At 46.1% G+C, this 19,985-nt stretch overlaps 4 protein-coding genes across 4 annotated transcripts; 2 read left to right on the top strand and 2 right to left on the bottom strand.

Moving 5' to 3' along the window:
• The first annotated feature begins 1,246 nt into the window (after nucleotides 1–1,246).
• On the top strand, nucleotides 1,247–5,793 carry LOC131291450 (acetylcholine receptor subunit alpha-like). The gene is made up of 10 exons (XM_058320663.1): nucleotides 1,247–1,295; nucleotides 1,370–1,509; nucleotides 1,578–1,913; nucleotides 2,048–2,163; nucleotides 2,235–2,403; nucleotides 2,488–2,624; nucleotides 2,797–2,946; nucleotides 3,314–3,442; nucleotides 4,788–5,520; nucleotides 5,593–5,793. Exons 1-10 carry the CDS (start codon nucleotides 1,247–1,249, stop codon nucleotides 5,791–5,793), a joined length of 2,160 nt encoding a protein of 719 aa, XP_058176646.1.
• A 2,413-nt stretch (nucleotides 5,794–8,206) lies between these two features.
• Nucleotides 8,207–9,967, bottom strand: LOC131290800 (uncharacterized). Its single transcript, XM_058319977.1, has 5 exons — nucleotides 9,645–9,967; nucleotides 9,083–9,567; nucleotides 8,722–9,006; nucleotides 8,587–8,654; nucleotides 8,207–8,519 (listed from the first exon to the last, which is right to left on the bottom strand). The coding sequence occupies exons 1-5, from the start codon at nucleotides 9,792–9,794 to the stop codon at nucleotides 8,449–8,451; spliced, it is 1,059 nt and encodes a 352-aa protein (XP_058175960.1). The 5' UTR covers nucleotides 9,795–9,967; the 3' UTR covers nucleotides 8,207–8,448.
• A 332-nt stretch (nucleotides 9,968–10,299) lies between these two features.
• On the top strand, nucleotides 10,300–12,373 carry LOC131290714 (derlin-2). The gene is made up of 7 exons (XM_058319880.1): nucleotides 10,300–10,436; nucleotides 10,592–10,692; nucleotides 10,756–10,901; nucleotides 10,974–11,061; nucleotides 11,156–11,278; nucleotides 11,681–11,844; nucleotides 11,915–12,373. Exons 2-7 carry the CDS (start codon nucleotides 10,600–10,602, stop codon nucleotides 12,006–12,008), a joined length of 708 nt encoding a protein of 235 aa, XP_058175863.1. The 5' UTR covers nucleotides 10,300–10,436; nucleotides 10,592–10,599; the 3' UTR covers nucleotides 12,009–12,373.
• Nucleotides 12,374–12,470: 97 nt separating this feature from the next.
• On the bottom strand, nucleotides 12,471–13,539 carry LOC131290956 (uncharacterized). Its single transcript, XM_058320147.1, has 2 exons — nucleotides 13,140–13,539; nucleotides 12,471–13,051 (listed from the first exon to the last, which is right to left on the bottom strand). The coding sequence occupies exons 1-2, from the start codon at nucleotides 13,537–13,539 to the stop codon at nucleotides 12,921–12,923; spliced, it is 531 nt and encodes a 176-aa protein (XP_058176130.1). The 3' UTR covers nucleotides 12,471–12,920.
• Nucleotides 13,540–19,985: the final 6,446 nt, after the last annotated feature.

Raw genomic sequence — 19,985 nt, 5'->3', positions numbered from 1 at the left:
GTTGGTCCCCCATCTGCTATGCTATCGAGGCGATGCTGTGTGTTAGGTGCTACTAAGTGACAAGGTGATAAGAAGGCGTGTTTCACGTAGCAAAAAGGAAAAAAAAGCATTGAAAAATGGATAAATCGAAGATTTGAAGCAACTTAGACGCGAGTCGTTTCTCTTTTGGTGTCATTGTTAGGTTAGTACAGAGAGGTCTTCTTTGATAATGTGCAATGAAAAGTGTTAAAGTGGCTTGTTGATCTGACTATCTAGATACCAGACATCCAAATGCAAATATTATCATAAACTAGAGCGACAATCGAATTAAGGTAGATCTCTTATCTGGTCCTTAGATAATTATAAAGGTGAAGAAAAAATGTTGGAAAACCAAAATAAACAAACATATTTTTTAAACGTGATATTTCTCAGCCGTGAATACTGATATTGGTGATGCGGAAGTATTGCCTTCTATCGCCTAGTTCAGCTGGTAATATCCAATTAAGTGCGGTGCTTCCGTTTTCTTCTCCAGGAACGATGATTACTTCTTGACCAGAGGATTGCATACGCTCATTTCCCTCAACCCACGACATCATCCAGTGTCCTTGTGTTCTCGACGTTGCTGATGAGCCCAACCAAACGTTTCCTTGTTTAGCAACAGGCGCTGGTCGCGTATCCATAACACACTTCCACTAGCAGCGCACAACACAGCAACAACAATTGGTGTGTGAACTCGCATGGATAAGCTACGAACAAAGGAGCCGCAGAAGGGAGCAGTAGCAACGAGGAGTGAACACTAAAGGACGTCACAAAGTCAGAGGATAACAATTGCTCAATTTGCCGCTCAAACTTACGACGTCAGCAGGATATAGTATTACTGTTGATATATTTTACCTAAACAGCAGACCATCACTCACACCTCATCCGGAAGATGGCGGCGAAACGATAGAACTAACCGATATTTAAGCCGCTTAACCGAAACCGCGGGCAAGGATACGTAATACTCTACTTTGTCAAGATCAACACAAACGCGCACACACCCATCATCCATCAAACTCAGACAATCTAGCATTTTGTAATAAAATGTTTTAAATCGAATGCACAGAAGCGACCCAATTCCCCAACCCAAAGGCTGCAGTTGCTAACCAGAACTCTGTTCGGAGTTCTTCGGTTTGCGCCCAACAAAGAGTTGGCACCAACTCATTAATCCCAATCGCGCTGCTTGGCTAGAGCATACCCGGGGACAACGGCATAACAAGGGAATGCGATGAGGCTGCTACACGGTGTATATTTTATAATATTTGCCGTCGTTTCTGGTAGGTATTGTGGGCCACAACCCTGGCAACTGGATAGTCAGCAACCGATCGTTGACATTCTACTTTCCACGCAGTTTGTGGTGGTAATCCGGACGCCAAGCGACTTTATGACGACCTGCTTAGCAACTACAACAAGCTCGTACGGCCGGTGGTTAACGTCACAGATGCATTGACGGTGAAAATTAAGCTGAAGCTTTCACAGCTGATCGACGTGGTAAGATGGGATCGACAAAAGGACCAAGCTCGATCGACTGCTAAACATTTGTTGCGTTTTGTTATCAGAACCTCAAAAACCAGATCATGACGACGAACCTGTGGGTGGAGCAGACGTGGTACGACTACAAGCTGAAGTGGGAGCCGAAGGAGTACGGTGGCGTGGAGATGCTGCACGTACCGTCCGACCACATCTGGCGCCCGGACATCGTGCTGTACAACAACGCCGATGGTAACTTCGAGGTGACGCTAGCCACGAAAGCGACGCTGAATTATACCGGGCGTGTCGAGTGGCGCCCGCCAGCCATCTATAAGAGCTCCTGCGAGATTGACGTGGAGTACTTTCCGTTCGACGAGCAGACGTGTGTTATGAAGTTCGGTAGCTGGACGTACGATGGATTTCAGGTCGGTATATCGGCGCCCTAGAGGCTCAGAATGTCTGAGAGCGCGGCCTAGCTATTCGCAAGATGTTTTGATGTTGACATTTTGATGCGGAGTGGACCGATTTTACCAATTATTTCAAATCTTTTCCTCACCAGGTGGACCTTCGTCACATTGACGAGATGAACGAAACGAACGTGGTCGAGGTTGGTGTTGATCTTTCCGAATTCTATACTTCGGTTGAGTGGGACATTCTAGAGGTTCCGGCTGTAAGGTAAGGAGAACTTCTCGAGATTCCGTTGATAAACATCGTTAAAGACTCATCTTTTGTTGTCGGTGTGACAGGAACGAAAAATTCTACACATGTTGCGACGAACCGTACCTAGATATCACCTTCAACATTACCATGCGCCGCAAGACGCTGTTCTACACAGTCAACCTGATCATCCCATGCATGGGCATCAGCTTCCTCACGATACTGGTGTTCTACTTGCCTTCCGACAGTGGTGAAAAGGTAGGTGTGCTTGTGTGGCACGGTATCAGCAAGACTGCGCCTCAATAGAATCGCCCATCATGTGTTGCTATTCTCCATCAACAGGTATCGCTGAGCATATCCATTCTCCTATCGTTGACTGTGTTCTTCCTGCTGCTGGCGGAAATTATTCCTCCCACTTCACTCGTTGTGCCGTTGCTAGGAAAGTTCGTGCTGTTCACCATGATACTGGACACGTTCAGGTTAGTTAAATGGCGGATATCACCGGTTTCCGGTCGGTACGAAATAGCCACCGAAATGCATCCGGTGCCTATTTCTCGTACTCGCCCATACAACCGAACTCGAAAGCTCGCGGTTAAAACGGGATATATGCGGGTTTTCCGTTCCTTCCCCCTTGCTGTTTGTCTGTTTTAGCATATGTGTGACGGTGATCGTGCTGAACATTCATTTCCGGTCGCCACAAACACACACGATGGCCCCATGGGTGCGAACCATCTTCATCAACCACCTTCCGAAGCTGCTCGTAATGCGCCGGCCAATCTATCAACCGTTGCATCACTTCAGGTAAGACCGGTGTCTCCTAGATACCGCAAATGGTGTTCAGGTTTTCAAACAGGAAATGGTAGACGCTCCTTCCACCCGCTCGTCCCAGCGTCGTGGGGTTGGCGCAGGAAACCTTCACGTGTTTCCGGCACGGTGCCAGCTTTCCCAGAGTTGTAACTTCTGTCTAGCTCCACGCTACTTTTTCGTGGAGTTCGTCCATAACCTTACAGCGTATGCGCTTCCTGCCATGTGCAACAATCGCGTTTAACATAACCTTACTACTACTTCTACTTCCAAACACGAAAACATATCAATATGCTATCTCTCATTGACGATGCAAATATGCACCCCCTCACACCCACAAACACTGACACACACACACACACAGTGCCGCTTCCCAGCGTTTTATGTTGCGCTCGTGCAACAGTCTCGGTGATCATATTCCGCCACTTCCGCCGACGATTGCGTTCGATCCATCGGTCCTGCTGGATCACCATTTGCTTGATTCCAGTGAAAGGTAGGTTTGGGTTTTCTGGCTTTCCAATTCGTTATCGTTCTTCGTTTGGGACTGCGCGACTGAGCTTATGCCCGTGCGTTCTTCCATTTTGATGTGTCCTTTTGTATATATTTATATGTGTGCGTGTGTGTGTGTTTGTTACTATGGCTGCCATCAATCGTCTGCGCGAGCCCGGCATGTACCACCACCACCCCCCTCCGTCGTCCGTGTTTCGAAGCGCAATACACAAAACCAAAGCCAAAAAGTGTCATTCCGATCACGATAAATCATTTGTAAAATAGTAAAGAAAAAACATTCCATAGCCTTCTCATGTATGTATCATATGGTTGGATGCGTTTCCGGTTTCCGGTTACCGATGAACCCGTCCTTCTACCGGTCCCCCTCGCACTCACCAGCACTCTTCCCCCCCCCATTACTGTCGTTATTCGTTCGTCCCGATCCTTAAATCCGTGTAGGTTTGCGCCATTTAAAAAAAAAAGATGGCCGCCGAACGGTGCCACGTGGTCCACCTAGAGTTGGCGGGTTTGTTTGCATGATGTGTGACGCAAAATGATTATGATTTTGATGCGCAATCTGTTTATCTGTTTTACGTGTTTTGTGTCGTGTGTTGTACATTCTTTTGTTCAATTTAAGAAACCGTGGTAACATCCCGTTTATCGTTGCCTTATTGCATTCGACACTCGTTGCGAAACATGTAGCTCACGTTCTGGCATTTCAGTTATTTCGATACAACCCGTTCCTAAGCATCTAATGATTGTTTCAGCTCCTCATTAAAATAAAAAAAAAAAAAACATTGCAAAACAGGCCGTTTCGTTGTGCACCGTGGGTATTGTTTCCATGCACGGATATGCGCCCGGGGGAAAGGGGAACCTCCAAAACCCTTTAGTTTCCCCGATGCCCTTCTTCCAGCGGGAGGGAACGTTTGTTTTGTTTTTCGTTCGTATGCTATGCTTTTTTGGGCTGCGTTGGTTTCCCGTAGAGAAAACAAGTATGGCGGTCTTTCGCGACGCTAGGGGTAGAGAGCGTGCTGCTTACTTTTCAGAAATCCAGATGCATCCAGAGAATGGGCAAATGGCACGCTGGCATTTGGGGAGCGGTGTTTCTGCTGTTCGGCTTTTCCTTGTGTGTTTGTGTTGTTGGTTTGTTATGCCCATTGGTTTGTGATTTATGTTGTTGGTGACGTAAATGCTAGCTGCATCGTTATTCGGCGTGTTGCGGTTCAAAGGGTGCCCGTTGGCCATAGTTGGCATCGTTGTGAACCCGATTCGTTGGATCTCGGCCGGTGCGCCGCTAAGTGGGCTGCGGGCTACTAATGGATGCTGTTTTCGAAAACCCCTCGCCACAGTCTCAACACCTGCCGGTTGCACGGTAGCCCGACGCACCTGCACAACCACCGGTCCGGGGCGGGCCGGCATCACCATCACCATCACCACAACGCGCTGGTGCGAAGTATGGATCTGATGGACGACATGCCGCTGCCTTACCACGACCACAACCACCACAACTCGCCGATGTCGCCGATCAACTTCAACCTGCTGAACGCGGCCAGCACGGCCGTGCCGAATCCGCAGCAGCTCGGCAACACCGGCACCGTCACCGGCGCCGGACTGCTCGATCCGAACAGCACCTTCCACAAGAGCCTGGCGGCGAGCGCCACCGACGGCGGCACCAAGGACGGCGTCAATCTGCTGCTGAACAGCGGCACCAACGCGTCCGCCGCGGCCAACCTGAGCTGCTGCAACAGTCTGTTCCTGAACGATCTGCGGCAGGCGGCTGCGGCGGCCGCCGTCGCCACCGGCACCACCACGAACGATCTGCTCCTCGGCGACAATGGCGTCGCCGTGCCGCTCAACAACAATCTGCCGACCAGCGTGCTGACCAGCGGGATGATTATCAACACCACCGGGCCCGGCGACGGCGGGTTGACGGGTGCGACGGGTGCGGCTGGCGGGAAGCCCGGGGACAAGTCGGGCTCGAACAACCGCAACCGCTGGCTCGAGTGCCCCGAGCTTACCAAGGCGATGGACGGCGTCACCTACATTGCCGACCACACGCGCAAGGAAGAGGAAAGCTCAAGGGTAAGTACAGCTGTACGGCTCTCTTCCTCGGAACCTCGGAACGTCACTCTCCCTTCTGCCCGCTTTCCGCAGGTCAAGGAAGATTGGAAGTATGTCGCCATGGTGCTAGACCGGCTGTTCCTTTGGATTTTCACCATCGCGGTCGTGTTCGGGACGGCCGGCATCATCCTGCAGGCACCAACGCTGTACGATACGCGCGTACCGATCGATATCAAAATGTCGGAAATTGCTACCACGACGGCGAAGCCTTATATCGCAAAACCGGTACTATAATATGCTGCGTAGTGGAATTAAAGGGCAGAAAGCATTTTCCTTTCCTGCCCACGACGGAGGATTCGTCACCTCGTGTATGTGTGGCTATGTGTGTGTGTGCATGCGAGTGTGTGAGAGGGAGTGAGTGTGTTTTTTTTTTATTTCGGGTGAATGAAAATACTGAAAGGAACTTCCTTTTCGATAACTCACGCACATTAAAAAAAATCATTACCATAGAAAGATATAACCTATTACGAATTATTACGTTTACCACAAGACAAACGGAAGGCAGCGAATCGATCGGTCGGGAATATTTTGTTCACGTAAATGTAATACACGCCACCCGCCATTGCTCCGTTTCGACTGTTAGCTACATATTTTAACACACATTTTACACGTTTCAAAAACACGTTTGGTCAAGCATATTGCATTTCGTTGCCATGTTTCAATGCATCTGCTTGCAGCAGCCAACCTGGTTGGCCGTACTCGCTCGTTAACAATGTAGGAAAATGTTTTATTAGCAATCGGTAAAAAATCCAATCCAACCGTACCCGGGGGGGGGGGGGAACATTCGGTCTGCCGTAAGCGCGCATGTGACGGGCACCGCGTTGTGTTAACAAACTATAAACCGTAGTTTCTTTCTCCGATCATTACCGATATGACAAAAAACAAACAGAATATTACTATACGGACAGAAGGAGGGGATCTTTGACTAGCGGTTTTGTTATGCGTACGGAAGTCAGTGGATCACACTTAGGGATGCTCAATCTGAAATTAAAAGGCGTACATAAATGTGACATTTTGAAATAGCGAGGACGATAGTAACCCTCAACTGCGTATTAACGAACGGTAGGGTAATAAACGTTTTTTCTAATTCAACTAGGTTGTATAGCATCTTAGTGGCTTTGTCCTTGTTGGGGCGGGATACATAATTCGTTAGATGAATTCAAATCACCGTTCGATTAGCAAGCGTCGAACAGACGGGCTAACCCGGGACTGGGCCACATAGTAACAGATAAGCAAAACAAAGTGCAAAACAAATATGTTTTCAATTTAAAAAAGAAACAAAAATAAGCAAGCAGTATTTTAAAGGCAGATGGCAGAAAAGACAAAAAGACAAAAATAAAATACAACGACCGGCTTAGCGACCGTACCGTAATTGCGTGGGAAGCCATGGAGATACTGTACGTATTCTGTTACTGGAAGCGCCTGTGTTTCGGTCAGGCGCCGCGAGGTGCTATCAGCGTTCACCGTTTCAAGTTTTATCGTTTCCCTAAACTCTGCACACATGTTAACGTTTTTTAAATTCCCACAATCTCGACTTATCTCTGTGCGTCAACTATAGGTAATACAACCCGTTCTTGCGAGAACGACGAAGGTGAGGGTCTTGGGCGAACGTGTTCTTTGCAGCGTAATCCCTCATATCGAGCGTAATGGTTTGACTATTCAGCGTAGCACGGGCAAGGTAAAAGATTGCGTGGCTTGTAGTCCTACGAGGTCCGCTAGGAGATATCTTCCCGGCTGCACGAGAAGAAACCCTGCATACCATACACCACAAAAATATCTCACAATCAGTATCCTCTAGAGATCTACTCTTTCTCATTTTCATAGATTTGCTGCTCGCTTTGAGCAATCAAACACACAAAAAAAAACAAAACAAAATAAAAAAAAACACTAACGGAAATATTAACTTTCAACGAAAAATATAGATATAAGTAACAGCGTTAAGACGCGAACAAGTACGACGCGAGAGTGCGAACGGGAGCAATGGTGCATGAGAGCGAGAAACAGAGAAAGATATACAGAGAGAGGAAATATAGTTGCACGAACCTGCGGAAGATTAATTTTTATAATAATGACAAATTTAGCAGACAAAACCAGCAAACTCTAATCTCAAAACAATTCTATAAGTAGTCCAATGAAGTAGGTAATCGAAGTAAAATAACAAGATGCTCAACGTAGTGAACAGGCAACGTGAATGACGGGAAACGCGAAGTTGTTCGTGTATCTCTTATGGCCCCTTCGCGGATCGGTTATGGCCTTTTCAGGAAAGATCACACTAACTAACAGCCGTATACTATGGGAAGGAGGGCGAATTTCGGGTTCGTGACGTTTACTAATCGAGCTGGCAACCGGGAAGCGAATTGGTACCTCACCACGGTGGAGGCACGGAATGGAGAAGCCGACGCGGAACAAATGGGAACGGTGTGTGATTTTGTTTCAGGAGAATTAAGATTCAAAAAGGAAGAAACCCAAAGTTAACTTGCGAACAAAAACACAAACAAAACCCGAAAACAAAGCTAGCATAATATATTTAAAAAGTATTCGAAATAAAATATCAGACACCATCATGAACGAATAATCCGTAAGAGACAATTACGTTGAAACCCTATCACACGAACAACAACAACAACGTTTTCAGCATTCTATCATACAGTTGGCCGGAGAAGAGGCATTCTCCAGCGAATTCGCCATTTATTTGCAATCAATAAATTAGGTTTCGCGTTGATTTTAACTGCTTGGTGCTCTATTACTAAATCATTTCTTACCCCATCCGATGGCTTGCGCTACAGGAATGAATGCCGTACTATAGTAAAGGGGTTGAAGTGGTTTCCTTTCACCGAGATCAATTATATGCAGCATTGAACGAAGGTTGTCTTGATTTGCTTTGGTTGTCTACTGGTGCTTTGCCATTTGATCGCGATTTTCCCTGAGCCGCTTCAATTTTCTCTTCAAAGACACCACACCTAGAAGAGTACGGAAAACAACATTAAACTACCGCGACAGCTGTAGTATAATGTATAAATGACTTACATTTTATCGTTTGAAATGCCGTCATCGAAACGTTTTCCCCAGAGCGGGTGCTGTGCATTTTCTCACGGCTGAAAAGAGGGAGACGAACGACTGCGTTATCACCGTCCAATTCGAATTTGATTCTACTTCACTAACCTTTGGTGCAACTTAAGCTCGTAGTACGCATGCTCGAGATTACGAAAGTGGCGATAGCTTCGCCAATCACTCGAAAGGATGCACTGAATGGCTGAGTCGCCGCCGGCACAATCCTTCGGATGCGTATGATATATCTGATGGTACAATAGTTTCAGTAGCGGCGAGTTCCAGATACATGAGCAGTACCATAGCCAGAAACATAACTTAAGCGTAAAAAGATCACTTCTTGCGTAGAGAGTCGGTATCAGAAATTCAAACGGCAGTACATTTAGAAACAGATATGACCTGGAATGCAAACCATAAGCAGCATGTCATTAATCGTTTAAAAAATTTGGCAGTGTGGATAGCATGTTACACTTACCAGGTGCAAAATTTCAGTATCACGAAACACGTAAGCTCGATGCTGCGTTTTTTACTCACGTGGCAGGCGAAAAGAAGAAAGAATTCCTCGAACGCCGAGTAGACCGCGGTGTAGAGATTCAGTAGAATGCAGTAATTTTCCAAGCGCATCAGGAGGCAACACATCAGCAGGGTACCGTACAGCACGTTTGAAAATGCCTCCGAGTAATCCCCATTGGATAGTTTCGCAACCGTCCCAAAGACCTTAAACGATACCAGCACGAGGGTGATGATTTCAAGCTTCGCCGGATCGCATGCGGTAGCGAAAATGGCATTGTTGTACTGGGGAAAATATTTTCCACTCTCTCTGACCACTTCTGGCCGAATCAGCAGCATCTGGTACAGAAGCAGAAATATAGTCGATGCGGTGTAAAAGCATATGTTCCACAAATGGTGAGCTATCTGTGCAAACTTTCGTCCCTGCAGCCGGCCCAGCCGCAACAACACCTAAAAGAAGTTTACATGGAAAGTAGAAATGTTTATATAAATAAGACAACGTATCTTACTAGACGTAATATATCTACCCTGAGCAGTCGCTTGAATTGTAAAAACAGCACTCCTAAAATACAGCTAAGCCAAAAAATGGTATTCACTGCCTCCCGCAAACTGTTGCCATTGGACGCAAGTAACGAGCGTAGAGATCGTAATTGAAGTAGGCAGTCCAGCAAAACCATTTTTGTTCTACTCTACTAGTCAGTTTGGTTAAAGAACTCGAACTATCCGGCGCTGGAACAGAACAACTACATTATCTGTGCAGTTTTGAGCACAGATCGCATTTAAACAAGTATCACATAAATAGAAATAATTTAACTTCCTAAGGAACTTCCAAAACAGCTGGGAGCTCCGATACGTTTGTTTGACATTTTCCTCTGTTTGACAATCGAACAGCAGGGCTGGGTGTAACGTTAATTATGGGTACTGAAAGAAAAATAGATAGGCCCGTTTTTGATGTTTTCTCAAGTTTGTATCTCGTGTGTTGTATCACAAATAACATGAATTTTAACTTAGTTTGGTTTTTACTCCTACCAAAGACCCGAATTGAAACAAAAGTAATTATCGTTTGTATTATCATGCTCTAAGCACCTTGGCTATTATGTATAGCTTGACAGATAGCTTGCGTTGACAGCTCTGTGTAGTCGGTGCCCAAAATCAAAACGTCATCGCTCTCGACATACCTACGGATTGTTCTGATTGGTACACGACAGAAATGTTTCTAATAAACCCAAAGTATCGTTTTTAAAACAAATATATGCATTTAACTCCTGGTTTGTGCTTTTCTCAACCGTTCTCAATCCAAATAGCAGCAGTGCACTGAGGTAACGTTGACCCATAGCTCCGGTTCATTGATCCATTTTGTTTGCCATTAGATTTCGGTATCAGTGATGAGGAAATGTCGGAGGCGATGTCCGCTACTCGGTCCCACTTGTTTACTCGCATGTTCGGTGAATTAATTCGTTTTACTCGCTTTCAGGATGTACAATGGCATACCAAACGATTCGTCAAGAGTATCTGCAAATACCCATAGTGACCCGTGTGTACTCAACAGCTTGCATCATCACAACACTCTCCGTGGTAAGTGCCGGGTACGGCCCGTCGTCTACGGATGCCAGCTAATCGAACATTTTCCCGTCACAGCATCTCGACATAGTAACACCCTTCCAGCTGTACTTCAATCCAAAGCTCATTTTTGAGCACTATCAGCTATGGCGTATCTGTACGACGTTTCTTTTCTTCGGTACCTTCGGCTTCAACTTTTTATTCAACATGATATTTACGTTTAGGTAAGTCGCTCATGGAGATGTTTCGCGCATCCAATGCTCAAGGCATCTAATTTTATACTCTCGTTCTGCTAGGTATTGTCGTATGCTAGAGGAAAACTCTTTTCGTGGAAGAAGCTCCGATTTTGTTACCATGTTCATGTTTGGAGGGACGGTGCTGGTGGTATCCTTTTTGAAATATAATCTATGAATATGTTTTTTTCCTACAGGCAGCATTGCTGATATAACAATTCTTTTCCTTAACTCACACTGAACAGATTCTTGCTTTATTCGTTAATTTACTCTTTCTAGGACAGGCCTTCACCATAATGTTGGTCTATGTGTGGTCCAGACGCAATCCGTTTGTACGGATGAATTTCTTCGGCGTATTAAACTTTCAGGTAGATATTCGTCACTCAACCTTGCATACCGTGGCGCGGGGAAATCAAGAAAAGTGATGGTAATATTCAATCAAATCAAGAATGGAGCCCATGTGGAATGGATATATCTGTCCTACCAGAAAGTACGAACCGTAGTAGCGGTCCACATGCGACTCACAGCATGATTACCATTAATTAACGTTAGGGTGGTTCGAATATGACTTGTGTTGTACTGGGGAAGAGAAATTTCTCGCATTCAGTATGTTTGTCTCTTCACATACGTTTAGTGTATGTATTTGGTGTAAGCCTGTGTTGCATTGCTTATAACATTTTACTTGCGTTAGCCCGAAAAATCTTTTTTACTTCATTACAAAAGGAATTAAAATGCATTTTCCAATTGTATTCTACTATATTTTTTTTCAGGCGCCATACTTACCTTGGGTACTGCTTGGATTCTCGGTGCTAATAGGAAACACAATATGGGTCGATCTTATCGGGATCGTGGTGGGTCATATGTACTATTTCCTCGAGGATGTGCTACCAAATCAGCCGGGAGGCATGAAGCTACTCAAAACGCCGAGAATTTTGTATGTACCACGACTATTCGCTTCCATATCATGCGGCGCATCACCCTAACGGAATGTTCCTCCATTGCAGGAAGCTTTTGTTCGACGAAGCAACCGATGATCCCAACTACGTGGCACTACCAGAAGACCAGCCGGGTGGTTTCAACTGGAGGCGAAACAATTGAACAAACCAAACACACACTTTTGTTTTCCGGGTATCAGATGGTGTAGAGTGCATAAAGATAGGTTTTGTTTTTTTTTTCCTTGGGCAGCAACCGTCTTCGGTCGAGCCTGCCCATTTGGGGTTATCTTCGTTTTTCCTTCACGTACGTCTGAAAGCAACAACGGGATGTGCCCGAACGTCTGATTATAAGACTTGGACTACCTAATACCAACTATTGCGTGAAATAATGTGCAACAACTATTTGCCACATGTATGTCTGCGTTCTGTTTTTTTGTTTCTTCTGTGGGATATACATTAGTAGATAGGCTTTGTAAACTTAATTTAAAAATAAAGAAAAAGTACTAAATTAATTCGATAAAAACAGCACACACCTCACGTTCCTGTCCGTGTTTGAGTACTGGATTTCCAAGCGATAGAGAGTACATATTGCTTTGTTTTATCTCTTTTGTTTATTGATGTCGTATCTTAGCTTCAAATGTATACATTTACAAACACGCGGGACACCGTTTACACTGACTTTCAATCGTACTGAGCTTTAGGGATTATTTTATTTTTCAATTATTGTTATACTTTCAACTTCATCCTTTTCAGCCCTTTCCGCTGTACTGTGGGTCGCTCTATCTTATAATGTTGTGGCACCTGCAGAAACACAGGATAGTAATAAAAACGGTAACGAGATCAAAAATTGAACGCTTAGCTCCGCACTGCTCACAGTCCTCCCTTTCTTCCTTTTGCCCTCAGAACTGGTGTATGTCTTGTCGGTATTCGCATGATCACCGCTTCCTCTAGCTGGGTGTGCTTATTGCAACATCATGGTGCAACTGTTGCCGTTGTGCTAGCTTTGGATCTACGGCTAGCCATCAACTATTTACGGATAAATGGATGTGTAGTTGCAATATACGCTACTGGCGACCTACTGGTAGCCTCCACTCGGCTGCTGCCGCTTGCCCCAGGCGGACGAAAGCTTGTCCCATTTGTTGCCTGCACGCTTGCCCCAGAGGCCCTTCAGGTTGTTCCAGCCCGGTTCTCGCTTCCCCCAGGCACCTGCAAATAAAGGTGGGCTTTAGCCGTAGTAGTCTTTCTCGAGGTTACATTTCTAGAGATCGCTTGATGGAAGAAAGGGATAACTAACCACCAAACCTGGTCCAGCCGGCATTCCGGGCGCCGTTGGTGACACGCTTTCGCCAGGCCGCATTCATCTTGTTCCAGCTGCGTTTGTTATCGCCGGTGTGACGAGCGTAGCCGAGCCGGGCCGCGATACCGTCGGCCGTGTCGTAGTCGACCGGGACCGCCAGGGATCCGTGCGGATCGTCAGTGTCGGCAAGTGCGTCCATACTTTCGCCATTGCCGGACCGCGCCAGTGATTCGAGCAGTCCGTTCAGGTCTCCTAGCGGCGGTTTGCCCCGGTCCAGTTCCGCGTAGCCCATCTCGCCGTTGGCCAGCGCGTGCTCTTCCGAGCTTTGGCCGCTGCAGTGCAAAACGGACATCAGCATAATCACCAGCCCTGAGAGTATGCAACGAAGTGCCTTCATTACCTATCGAGGATTGCGAAACAGAAAAGCATTTAAGGATCGCTTGCAATGCACCGGAGGATTGTTCGAAATATAGTATTAGTTCTAGTAGTAATTTGAGTACTGCGCTGCTAGTTAACTGCGGAACAATGTAATATTTAATGGTCATTTGTTAGAACATTGTTAAAGAGCTGACGCAACAGTAGCGGTTAGTAACTATAAAACAGCAACTAAACAGAGTTTAGATACTCAAGGGTTCGCGAATCAAGCACGGCGTGCTGGGTAGCAATTAGCGTCATGTCATTTTGTTCTTTAACAATCGTATTTAGCACAGTCTTAGACGTTTGCAGGTAACCTTGACCATGCCTTTAGCTCTTGTAGAGCAACGTCTTGAGAATTTGTTTCCTGTCAAGTGCGGGGAGAAGTTTAGAAAGAGGGTTAATTTTAATGTGCACGATGCACGCCGATTCGACGCTAGATGCTTGCACTAATGGGAGCCCGATTGCTTTCCTTTTTCGAATTTCCGGCCCCTAGCCGCCCGTATCTTATCCCTAATGGTAATAGTTCGCCGACTCTAGCAGGCTGCGGTGTTAATTACACACACCAACGCTGTTGGAAAACGTCGCGGTACTCAAAACTCCTTTTCAAAAATGTTTCCCGCAACGGGCATCCACTTGCAATGTCACACACGTGCGGCTTCACACCTGAGTGTTTGCCGTCGGCAAGAAGCGCACATCCTTAAGGTGGTGTCGGTGACAGCAGTCACCACAAGCAGCATATGCTCTTGAAGATGGCGTCGTTGAAAGGGAAACCTTCTTCCACGTGCCATCTTTTTCCACACCTTTATGAAAACCACAGCTCAGAATGAAAATATCAAGGGAAACTAACACACCGCTTAAAATCAAATGGCACGGTTGGACAAACTGGCCATGCAATTAAAGGAATTCCTACTCCACGTTTTAACCTGAACAACTAAAGAGAGCGCCTTTGGTCTTCGAGGATTATTTTGCGTATCTTTCCAATCGTCGAGAACGACTTGGAACTACGGTTAATATATCCAAATTTGGTAGCTCATTCTCAGAACAACCCGGTACTAGCTCAGAATTCCTCACAGAGTTGGAGATCGGAAGCGAATAAGTGCCCTTACGTTTATGATAGTCTTCCGAACACCTTATTTTGTGTAATCCTACGCCTGGGTTTGATTCATCTCTGGTTGTTTGTGCAAGACGTTCGAGTACCAGCAAACGACTCTGTCTAACAACGCACCGTACACGCTTTTGCGGACGAAATTGCAGCCCCAGTTACGGAGACGATGCGTTTTAGTGCCGAGTAAACATCGTTCGGTGAACGACGCCGTCGGCGTAATGCAGTGGGTCGTACGCTTTGTAGGATTTGTTTGCTGACACACGCAATGATGGGCGTTCGAAATTGGCAATATCGAGCCTTATAGCGGCATGTCATTGCCGCAGGCGCTCGTGTGGTTGGACGTACTTCATTAACCGTGTCGTAGGCATCACGTTTTCTGTGAAACGTCGACGAGCTGCTCTGCATAGAATTTAGCATCACCCGGAGGCTTTTGAAGGCGATATGGTAACGTTTGGTGTGTGGAATTCCTTGAAATAACCGTTTGCTTGTTCCAAAGCTTCGCTTACCAGGACTAGCGCCAACTTCTTTTACATTTTTTGTTTTGCAAAACTCCTAACTTAATTCCAGCCTGTACCTTCAATCCGTAATGGTCAAGAATTAGCGTGTAATCTTAATTTATGAGATCCTCCTGGAGGTAGGAGGAGGAGGGACTCGTCCCTGTTGCTCGTCGTGGTCCGTTTCGAAACGTTCCCAGATATGGGGTTTAAAAATATGCACGGTGACGGACAGAAATCGGAATGTGCCGGAAAAAAGGGTCCTTCGAATGAGGCACATCATAAATCTTCCCTCATTATCCCATGCACATAGGAAGGCACACTCACACGCGCACACACGCACCATGCTCCACGCTTCGAAACGTAGGATTTCCCTACCGGGAGGGACGTAGGAAAGCGATTACCGTCAATTATGCTCAAATCTCCCTCCGTAATCCCATCCGGTAGTTTCATTTCACACTTTTTGGGGGAACTAAGTTGCCCTAAGGTGAACTGGCAGAAATAGGGGGGAGGGAGAGAAACCGGATGTGCTTGCTGGTTTTAATCGGTGGACACAAGAAAAGCTCGTCCCGTTCGTTGGTTTCTCGATCTGCCAAGCCTATATTCCCAGTGCTGGGTTCATCTATCTCTTGAGGCGTTAGGTTCTCCGTACGTCGACAGGTTTGAGCCGTTTGAATTTGGAGAAGCCGTTTGAGACGGGAATCGATCGAGATTGGTTGAGGATGAGCCGGTATGGCGATTGATCTTACACCAAACGGCTGTAAACTCGAAGGCACACAACAGGGAATGCACCAACACTTGCCACCTACTTGCCGTCACTCGTTGATCCGGAGATTCCTCGTTCGAAAGCTCGATCCACTACAACTCACTCAGTGCACTCTGCCTCGAAGCACTGCCCACGCTCTGCAGAACTGTATGGCGTCCGTCCGGTGTTGAGCCCGGCATTTATATACTCGCTCGCATAGGGCTCGCACTCCCGCCAGTACCCGCTCCCTTCCCTTTCCTCCTGTGCCTGTGGAGATAAGTGCTGGAGCGTGCCTGCGCACGAAAGTCCTCGGGCAGCAGGACAGCGTTCGTTCGCTCGCTGCGCTAATGGTGACCGTTGCCTTCGTTCTTCTTTTTCCCCCCCCTCCCGAGACCATCGCCAACGCTGGGACGATTAAATCGGGACACACGGCGCGTGGCGGAAGGCGGCAGTGGTATATCATTAACTCTCCGCCGCCATTCGTACTCAAAAACGCAATTTAACAAATCAATCAGCACCGAGATGCCCGAAACGTGTCGCGAACAACGTGCTCCGTGTACGCTGGAAGTTTAAAAAGGAAAACACCGGGGGTGGGTGGGAAAAGTTGCACATTTTATCACAACTACCCTAACACCCGCCCCAAGTGTCTTTCCTTTCCAAGCAGAGGATGTTGCGTTGATTTTGCTCAAAGCTCCAGGTTTATCCGTTTCATCTTTGACACTCGAAAGTAAGCAAAACGTTCACTTTTGAAGACTTTCTGAACCGTTTCTAGAAGCCATCTTCCACGAAAAAGAACTATCAAATGTTGCCATCTCGATTGTTGTTGTGGTCCTGCATAACATATGGCTAATTTTAAATTAATTTTCTGCTCGATTGTTACTTTCTTTCTTTGGGTTTAATGCTAAACAAGTCTAACATCCATATTTTCTAACACTTTACACTAACTTGTCAAAGCTGCTTCAACTGTTTGGCCTCCGTTTGAAATTGCAGAATATGAATAAAGTCGAATAAACAAAATGAAAAAGGTAACTTGTGCGCTACAGATTGAGGAATCATAGACCCATTAAATAAAACATTATTTAATTATAATGTAAGAAGTAAATTCTTGCACAATTACGGCAACAACCAAGTGAAAATATTATAATTTTACAAAACTTTCCGATGTGGCAAATTTTTCAAATTTTCTAATCAGTAGTAATAATTGACATCCATTATAAATAGTTTTTCTTTTGAAACCGTGGTATAATTTGACGACGTTTGTATTTTACCGCAAGTAAAATTGGTATTTTAGTATTTTGAATGTTTTTGATACACTTTGTACCATTTTTGTTTTTTTTTTTTTTTGGCTTTTTGTTTGAGGAGAGGAAAATTTTATCCCGGGAAAACGTGATATACCTTCCAGCTCGGAAAAAACTGTTGGGGAAAAAAGCTTGGGAATGTCGAAAACACACAAAACCGCTTGTTTAAGAAGAAGTTGCCGGTATCATCGCATTTAACGCCGACGCAAACAGTTTGTTTGTACAGTTTGTGCACTCTAAGTACTCTCTCCCTACCAGTCGTACCAGGGCACGTGGTGCGATGGAGGCGCATGGTGGTTTGTAGAACAGATGGAGGCGCACCATGCAAAATTGGTTTCAAGTTAAAAACAAAAAAGAAATGGCTACTGGACTACCAAATGTGCGTTCTATTGCTGGCTTCACACTCATACTTTATTCATTTCGCTTCGCCGTATAGATAATGGTCTCGTTACGACTCCATTTGATTGGCTCAGAGTGAGGTTAGAAACGTTTCGTTTGTTTTTGCCCGACAGCTCGTTACAATAATGTACGCTTTGCGCAATGAGTGACGTATTGTACGACGGTGAGCTGCGTCGTCGGTTGCCGGGAGTGTGTTCGAATGTTTCCTTAAAGATTCCGCCGGCAACAAGTGGGGTTTGATAAGGTTAGATTAATCTTAAAGCGTCGTGTTAAGGTTCCGGTGCGTAATTTGTCTCTTTCTTCCACAAGAGGTTTGCGCACTCCGGGAGCATTCGTTTGGCGGGCAGGTGAACCGGAGTGGGTGGGAGAGAGGGAGGGGGAGGAAAAAAGTCAAATGTCCAGCTGGGTCGTAATGAGGAAGGAAATCCAAGTCCAGCACTCGCAGCCGAGGAATGTCAACGACGAATGGACGTTCCGCAGTGAAGTGCTGCTGCTGCGATCTCAATCACGCACAACGAGGGGCAATTTATTTTCCCTGTTTCTATGCTCACGTCTGCCGTTCGTTTTTTTTCCCTTCCACGTTGGTAACGTAACGGAACCCACCCCCGCCCCGAGCGTGCGCCTGTGCTTATGCAACAGGTCGTGCGATCCGTTACAACTGCTCCGTTATGTTTAAACTTTTGCCCCAAAACAGGGAACGAACGGAAACGGATGGGGCATGGGGGGTGGGCATCAATTTGCTGTTCTGTTGACAATTTCGCTCCCCTACATCCCCCCCCCCTCCCCTCTGGCAAAGGGAAGACAATCTTTGAAAGCAATAATTTCCACCGAAATCATTCCAGCTTTCGCTCAACTCGCGACTGACTGCACCATCAATCACCTGCCGTGTGACCCCTCCGGTTTGTTTTGCCCCTTCCCTCCCCGCCCTCTGGATCATCTGTTGCCGTCTGCTTGGGGCGCTTTTGCTGTTGTTTTTTCCCAACTCAACCTCCCGACGACATGTTTGGATAAAGGCATGCGTTTTTGATGACCTTCCCAAAAATTACCGAATCCGAGGAGAAACGCAAACCGCAACCCACTTCATTAGCTGGATGTTGTGGGTGATGTACCGAACGAGGTGGGATTTATTCTGGTAGAAATTTGAATAGGTTTTCTTACTTCTCATGCTTTTGTACACTTAAAACGTTTTTTCCATCAAAGAAATAATGTTTGTTACATTTTTCACAACCTTTTCTAACATAGTGTTAAGGTTCCATTTGCTAGATGAGCTGTGTTAAATCAAATTAGGTTGTTTTGAAAATTGTAATTCTCCTCTACTTGTACTACAAAAACATTATATTTTTCCTTAACATTGTATATTTTTTCGTAAACAAGAATGGGAATGCTTACAATATTCAAAATTAAAAGGCGATACATTTGTTTATGATAACTATCTGTCGACTTGTTGGCTTTTCGAAAAAAAAAACACTAAAAAAGGTCAATGTTTGACGAACTGTTGAGAAACTGTTTCCTGCCTGAACAAACATCATTTAATTATCAGTGGAGACAGAGAGTAAAAAAAAACAGAAGTACCCCGAAATTTTCCGCGATGGAAACCACACGCCCGCCAGATGGCGCCACTGGTGCACCGGACGTACGTGGAAAAGCACGAAGCTTTCCGGGCGAGCTTCCGCCAATGCAGAAGATCGCTTTTCTCCGTGACGTGCAATTTTGGCTCATCTCGTAACTTCTTTTGACTCCCCCCTCTCCCTCGTTTCCCATCCTCCTACCTCTACTTCTTCAACGTACCAGAACCATCTCCCCTCCACACACAGCTTCCTTTCCAACGGCGCGTCGATGGATGCATTGCGCTAATGTTAGATAATACGACATGTAATTGTCATTTAGCCGATGCCGGGAAAAACGACAATGGCGGGAAATCAAGTTCAACCTTCGGAACGTGGACGAAGAGAGGGGGAGGGGAAGAAGAGGTTCGAGATTTGCATACGCCTCTCCCCTCCACATTCGTCTGCGATCCGCGAATTCGTCGCAATTGAATGATGGTGTGTAGAAGGTGCTTTCGGAAGGGTGAGGAAAGGTGGGGGAGGGAAGGGGAAGGGGTGATGTATGGGGTAGTATGTTTGAAATGTGCCACACGGCGGTAAATTACGCACGGCCGGGCACGTGTGCAGGCACACACGGAGAGAAAGTTCCATGTGGAGAAGTCGACCCGAACCTGCCCCGTGCGTGTTTGTTGTTCCACTGTTGTAACCCTCTCTAGAGAGCATGAGATGGCCAACATGCGGTCCACGTGGGGGGATGCTGGATGCCGTCTGCCACCCCCATTTACATGCAAAATGTTTTATTCCTTAATTCGTTTAAAAGTGTCAATGAAAAACAAACCAA

This window comes from Anopheles ziemanni, chromosome X (assembly GCF_943734765.1).
Source record: "Anopheles ziemanni chromosome X, idAnoZiCoDA_A2_x.2, whole genome shotgun sequence".
NCBI lineage: Eukaryota > Metazoa > Arthropoda > Insecta > Diptera > Culicidae > Anopheles > Anopheles ziemanni.
The sequence above is the reverse complement of the archived record's forward strand: the minus strand, read 5'-3'. Positions and strand labels throughout refer to the sequence as shown.